Source organism: Syngnathus typhle, unplaced genomic scaffold (assembly GCF_033458585.1).
Source record: "Syngnathus typhle isolate RoL2023-S1 ecotype Sweden unplaced genomic scaffold, RoL_Styp_1.0 HiC_scaffold_479, whole genome shotgun sequence".
NCBI classification, from domain to species: domain Eukaryota; kingdom Metazoa; phylum Chordata; class Actinopteri; order Syngnathiformes; family Syngnathidae; genus Syngnathus; species Syngnathus typhle.
In genome coordinates, this window is record NW_026872380.1 from 1 (window position 1) to 6,029 (window position 6,029).

The 6,029-nt window shown below is 48.4% G+C and overlaps 2 protein-coding genes across 2 annotated transcripts; both read left to right on the forward strand.

The window, feature by feature from the left end:
* Positions 1-45: 45 nt before the first annotated feature.
* LOC133149792 (nucleolus and neural progenitor protein-like) lies at positions 46-1,330 on the forward strand (the record flags this gene model as incomplete). The annotated part of the gene is made up of 4 exons (XM_061271943.1): positions 46-352; positions 500-561; positions 634-830; positions 898-1,330. Coding segments are annotated over 4 exons (861 nt in total), but the record flags the coding sequence as incomplete, so codon positions are not given.
* A 215-nt stretch (positions 1,331-1,545) lies between these two features.
* LOC133149793 (ras-related protein Ral-B) lies at positions 1,546-5,623 on the forward strand. Its single transcript, XM_061271944.1, has 5 exons — positions 1,546-1,729; positions 3,979-4,146; positions 4,219-4,427; positions 4,508-4,685; positions 4,760-5,623. The coding sequence occupies exons 2-5, from the start codon at positions 4,033-4,035 to the stop codon at positions 4,880-4,882; spliced, it is 624 nt and encodes a 207-aa protein (XP_061127928.1). The 5' UTR covers positions 1,546-1,729; positions 3,979-4,032; the 3' UTR covers positions 4,883-5,623.
* The last annotated feature ends 406 nt before the right edge of the window (positions 5,624-6,029 follow it).

Here is a 6,029-nt window from a genome sequence, read left to right on the forward strand (position 1 = left end):
ATTTGCACGTCGGATGAGTTAACAGCAATTGTCCTCGGTTGTTTGTTGGCCACCAGGGTTATTTTCCGAGGAATCCTGACCAGCCTGTCCACTCTCTACCAATATTTGTTGGAGCTGCGGGCAGAAGTGGCCCTCGCTCGGCCCATGCCGTTCCTCGCAGACTTCAACCTGCCCGCCAATATGGCCGACTTCCTCGGGCCTTCCGATGCGGCTTTACTGCTCGCGAAACCAAAATCTGGTCTCCACGTCACCACTCACAAACCAAAAGTGGAGAAACGGAAGGCTCCCGTCGGAGTTCAGAAGAAGAAGAGGAGGAGGGGTCGAGAAGACCTGGGTGTTGCTGTGCGGAGAGGTGCGACAAGTTTTTATCTGTGCTACATGGCGAGGTCGTGCACTCTTTCAACACATGTATGACCAAAAAGAGACAAACGGAGCAAATTTAACCTTTGGCAGAGTTAAAAATAATAACGCTAACGATTTCTAAAATCAATTTTTGCAGTGGTGTTACCCGATGTCAACGCGGCGGCGCCTGTTGGAACCCTCAATCGGAGCGCGGCGCAGGTATGTCACCAGGCAACATTCGCCGTTTCCCGCCTCCTTATCTGATCGTCGTTCTTCTTTCAACCCCTCAAGACGACGATCCTCCCGAGGAGGCAACGGGCGTTCCGGAGACTCGCCGCGCGTGCCGCTACCTTCCAAGACATGGCCTCCTGTCTGGACAAAATGATTGTGTGGTGCAATTCCCAGAAGATGTCTCAAATTAAACGTCGCTTAAGCTTTTTGAGATTAAAGTGCCGGCAGATGAGAGGAGCCGAGGCGGCGGGTTACAAGTAAGGACGGCGGCAGCGTCCCCCCGGGCGACTCGCCGAGTGACGTGCGACGCCTTTTCTTTTGCAGCGTGCGGAACAAGCTGCCGACGTTCAAGCGGGAAGCTGGACGGGCTTTCTGCGGGGTTCGGAAGGCTCGACCCGCCGCCGCTGCCTGCCGGGGGCGGGGCCGCCCAAGAGCATCGCTCGGGAGGAGACGGTTTTTTAGATTTTTAAAAACGAGACATAATGCAACAAGTAAAGTCAAGCCAAAGAGATGCGCGTCATCCCCTGACGATTGGATAAACCGAACAATGGCGATGGTGGTTAATTGTGACAGCCACGATGCCGACATTGACGACATTTTTGCCTCTGCTGGTCTGTGACGCGTTTTGAAATGCACTAGTCATTGCTTGCTTTTTTTTTTTTTTTGTAACTATACACTGCAGCAAAAACACCGAACCTAGTGGAAGCATTCATGAAAAATTGCAGCCATTATAAAATTTCAAATGAGATGAGAATCATTTTTGTGTGCAAGCTCATGATTTGTTGACATATAACGCTGCCCGAAATCAAGCATCCCCTTTAATGCTGTTGCGTAGTATGTTTATCATGGGTTTGTAATTAGACCAGGGGGGTGTAGACTTTTAATATGGGACTCCTGTTCACTATGTGGCAGTATTGTGCTCCAATTGGAAGGCGAGGAAGGGGGGGAAATGGAAAAAAAAAAAAAAACAGGATGACGACTGTTGGCCGTTCGCGTTTGACATCCGGAAGGTGGGGCTTGCTTTTGCTGCTTGTGCCCCGTTTTTTTATTTTTTTATTTTACTTTTTTATTTTGACGGAACCAATGCGTCGATATGGTACGTTAACCCCAACTTCCAGGTAGCATCGAGCAAACCACAAATACAAATCCTCCATTGGTAAGTTGAGAAGATTTAACAAAGCTGTTGAATTCGCGTCTGCTTTTTATCGTTAGCTCCCGAGCTACCTCTCGGTGGTGTTATTACTACTTTATTAACCCTATCTATTAGTCACTGACAAGTTTCCTCACTTTGCAACTCTCGTCATTAGAGCCACCGAGCGCTAGTATGGTTTCAGTAACGTCGTTTATCATTTCATATGTTTTAAAGCAAAGTCGAGAATGACCGTCTACTTCTATTAACATCGAAGCTAACACAGCTAAAGCGTTGCCAGCATCATTTGAGATTGAAAGTCCAACAGTAGGCTCGCTGCCTTTTCTTTCCCCATCGTGGGGAATCTCCAAAGTTTTCCTGCTGAGTAGGCGACACACCCAACCGTCCTCGTGATGTCCTTCTACCTACGTCCACAGAACGGCCATTCAACTGCTCCGCTATTATTCGTCGTAAGTCGAAACGACCGTTTGGAAATGACCAAAAGCTCAAGTGGTCTCACACCCCCCCCCACAACAGACCGTCTTGCTAATATGGGTCACTCAGTCCTAAATCCTATTTTGGCTTTTCCAACTGCCCAAGTTTTTTTTTTTTTGTGGTTAATTCCAGACACGTTAACTTCTGAATTCCATCAGGAGCAAGCAACTGTCGTTTTCAGCGTGAGGGCAAAACAAAAGCAGAGCATCATGGCAAAACAACGGAACGTTCACATCTGTTGATAGTGTCATCTGTTAACTGTCCTGTTTAACACAATGCTAAACACGTATGTCGGATGGCTCGGGTCCAAATTCTGCAAACGACCGCCCGACTTCAACTCATCTCCCTTTAGTTTTGCTCGTTTGAAACGACGAAACATACCAAGCTGTCAGCGATCGTCTGTATGATGTCAACAGGGCGAGAACTGGTGTGTGTTTCAAATAGTTCCACTAACACTTCCACAGCTGGTTTTCTCGGACCAGCGATCCAAAACCGGTGACGTCTTTCCTCGCAAATTCCGGATGAATGTTTTGAAATCCCCACTGGGACTCTTCCCAGAACAAAAGTGGACCATGTCCCAACTGCAAAGGGATGAGCAACGCCCCATTTTCTTTCCCCTAACGGTCCGTTTCACAGTTCCGACATTTTGCAGCTGCTGAGTTTTAATCGTTTGGTGGAGCTGATCAATGGATTGAGTTTCCTGGTGGCGGCTTTGGTCAAAGAGCCCTCTGTCGACATCCCCCGCCTGGCATCGTTTGCGTCCTTAGTATGCTGCTCCTGCTCCATTTCCGCCCGCCGGCTTTGGGCCGTCCTTTCCAAGACACTCATTTGCGCTTAATATCCGATTCATTCTTCTCCGTCTGCTTGATGAGGTGAAGAGGCACAATCTGACAAGATGATTAGAAGTGCATCGATGAATAGATTTTTAGATGACTTTTGTTTTCACGTGGCCTGCTTTGGCAACACACAGACGGACGGTGTTGTTGTTTTTGTTTCCGTCCGCTTTCATCACAGTCAGCGGGGGGGTCCTCCTCTCGTTGGATCCAAGCTTGAGTGGGAGGGAGTCTTGATGAAATCCATGTTGTACACTTTGATGTATATTTCAGAAGCTCAAGTGGTCTCACAGCCCCCCCCCCACAACAGACCGTCTTGCTAATATGGGTCACTCAGTCCTAAATCCTATTTTGGCTTTTCCCGTTGCTCAAACACTCAGGACGAGATATTTGGATAACTAATCGGGCCTTATTATACATGAAGTAATTATCATTATTTGCAGTATAACAAATGTCTTTGTGTGCATGTGGAAGTGGGTCACGTTTGAATCATTTAGGGCGTCCCCACCCCACCCCCAAAGCGTAAAAGCTGAGTGGGGGCATCCTGTCCGTCAAGCCTTTCGCTGACCTGCTTTGTTGGCCAAGGCAGGAAGGAAGGACAAACTCACTTCCTGGTCTGATGATGTCACAACGAGAAATAAAATAAAAATGAGAATACTCGCAGGTATTTATACTTTATCCTCCGCCGCCCACAACACACTTGTTGGTGCGAAGATCCGGAAAGGGGCTCGCAACTGGTGTCGTTTACAAGCCAATAAAAGAAGCTCAGACCTAAGTCCGATGAAAGCAATTGACTCTCGCCTTGTCACAATTATTGCGCAAGGAGATTTGTCACGCGTTCCCGAAATCTGCCGCCGGCTTTGTCTGTTCGCATCTCCTCAACCGACACGGAAGACGTCAGCCTAATTTCTGAAAGGTGATTCTGAAATGTCCGCTTGTCATCGGCAGGTTGCGTCAAGAGCGAGGGGAAGTCTTGTGAGCTAGGCCCAGACCACTGTGACCATGGCGACGGGTAAAAGTAAAAACCAGAGTTCTCTCGCTCTGCACAAGGTGATTATGGTGGGCAGCGGCGGCGTGGGAAAGTCAGCTCTGACGCTACAGTTTATGTACGATGAGGTAAGCGGCCATGTTGGCGGCGGCGCCGAGCGGCTCCGTCGCACTTCCAATCACCTGTTCTGTCGTCGCCAGTTTGTGGAGGATTACGAGCCCACCAAGGCCGACAGCTACCGGAAGAAAGTGGTCCTGGACGGGGAGGAGGTCCAGATCGACATCCTGGACACGGCCGGCCAGGAGGACTACGCCGCCATCAGGGACAACTATTTCCGAAGCGGGGAGGGCTTCCTGCTCGTCTTCTCCATCACCGAGCACGAGTCATTCGCGGCCACCGCAGAATTCAGGTGCTGCTGCGGCAGTTTTTTTTTTTTTTTTTTCCGTGATTCGTGTCATCGGGGGTGCACTCAAACAAATGTGGCGGCAGGGAGCAGATCCTGCGCGTGAAGGCGGAGGAGGACAAGATCCCGCTGCTGGTGGTGGGGAACAAGTCGGACCTGGAGGACCGCCGGCAGGTGTCTGTAGAGGAGGCCCGCGGGAAGGCCGACGAGTGGGCCGTCCAGTACGTCGAGACGTCCGCCAAAACCAGAGCCAATGTCGATAAGGTACGCGCACTCACGCAAGCACGCACAACCTTGGCCCGACCTTTGCATGCCGAGCTTTTGTTGTTCCACGTCAGGTTTTCTTCGACCTGATGCGCGACGTCCGAGAGAAGAAAATGTCGGAGAACAAGGACAAAAACGGAAAAGGCAAGAACAAGAAGAACAAGAAGAGCTTCAGAGAGAGATGCTGTCTCCTCTGAGATCCTTCGGCAACTTCATGACGCACAAACCAGCCGTCCGGTTGTTGATTTTTTGGGGCCATTCAGTCAAGTGCACATTTTTTTTTAGCCAGTACGAGTTCACGGGAAACTAAGCACGGATCCCCCCCGCCTGCCAAACGGCCACACTAAACTTAGTTTTGGGAGGGGGACGGAACTCAGAGACGCCGACTGCCGTCGATGTCGTCCGCCCGCCGTCACGGTGGAACGCTTTTGTTTGTTTTGCGCTTTGAATTTTAATTTCTACATTAGCGGCTATTTTCTCTTTTGACTGCAAACTAACTCGATTGTCATGTTAAAGCAAATTGACAGCAAATCTAATATTGTCTTTTGTGATGCAATCGAAAAATAACCTGGTGAGAACATCCGTGGATGAAGTCATAGTAGTTATTTTATTTTATTTTTTCCTGGTGCTTCTCCAATATTGATGTGATTGTAAAACCTTGCCACTTTTTCCAAAGTGCACGTCGTACTGTCCGTTTGCTACCACAGCTCATTTTAGACGACTTTTCTTTCTTTGGAAGAACACGCACTACAGCAGATGTTGGGAGGTTGAAAATATTCAAACTACTTGAACAGCGGCAGCGAGTTTGTCTTTTAAACACCTTCCTCCAACTAACATGCAACTTTTCCAACATTGTTTGCCCCCCCCCCCCATTCCTGCCATTGTTTTTATTTCTATCCTGTGAGCATTTCTAAATAAATGTGTTTTTATATACACTGTATTGGCTCTTCTTTTTTTTTTGCAGTCATAAGGAATTAGATGACATTGAATATTGATTCCCTGCATTCCAATGTTATGGATGCTCCTGCTATTAAAATGTGCCCTCAAGGCAGAAGTTTCTTTGTTTTGGTCCAACTCAAGTTATTGTACTCCCAAAGCTGATAGTGATAAAGTGCCATCCATTTGATGAAGCCCAGTCTTATCCCACATGGAGGAATTCTTTCTATCCACGCATTTGTGACAGCGTGCAAAGCAACCACAGACTTAAAGTATTACTGTGAGTCTCCAGCAACCAAAACATAGAAGTCATTAAGTCCCTTAGTCCCACGAAGGGGGTCGTTTGTGTCTTTTCAACCCAAAGGGGAATCTACATCGACCTAAATAAGCGATTCTCGCGGCGTACCA

Bases quoted from the DNA above. Each gene is read 5' to 3' on its own strand.
- LOC133149793 (XM_061271944.1), top strand. From the start codon at position 4,033: ATGGCGACGGGTAAAAGTAAAAACCAGAGTTCTCTCGCTCTGCACAAG. The intron at 4,147-4,218 runs GTAAGCGGCCAT...TGTCGTCGCCAG, and splicing joins TACAGTTTATGTACGATGAG to TTTGTGGAGGATTACGAGCC. The intron at 4,428-4,507 runs GTGCTGCTGCGG...ATGTGGCGGCAG, and splicing joins GCGGCCACCGCAGAATTCAG to GGAGCAGATCCTGCGCGTGA.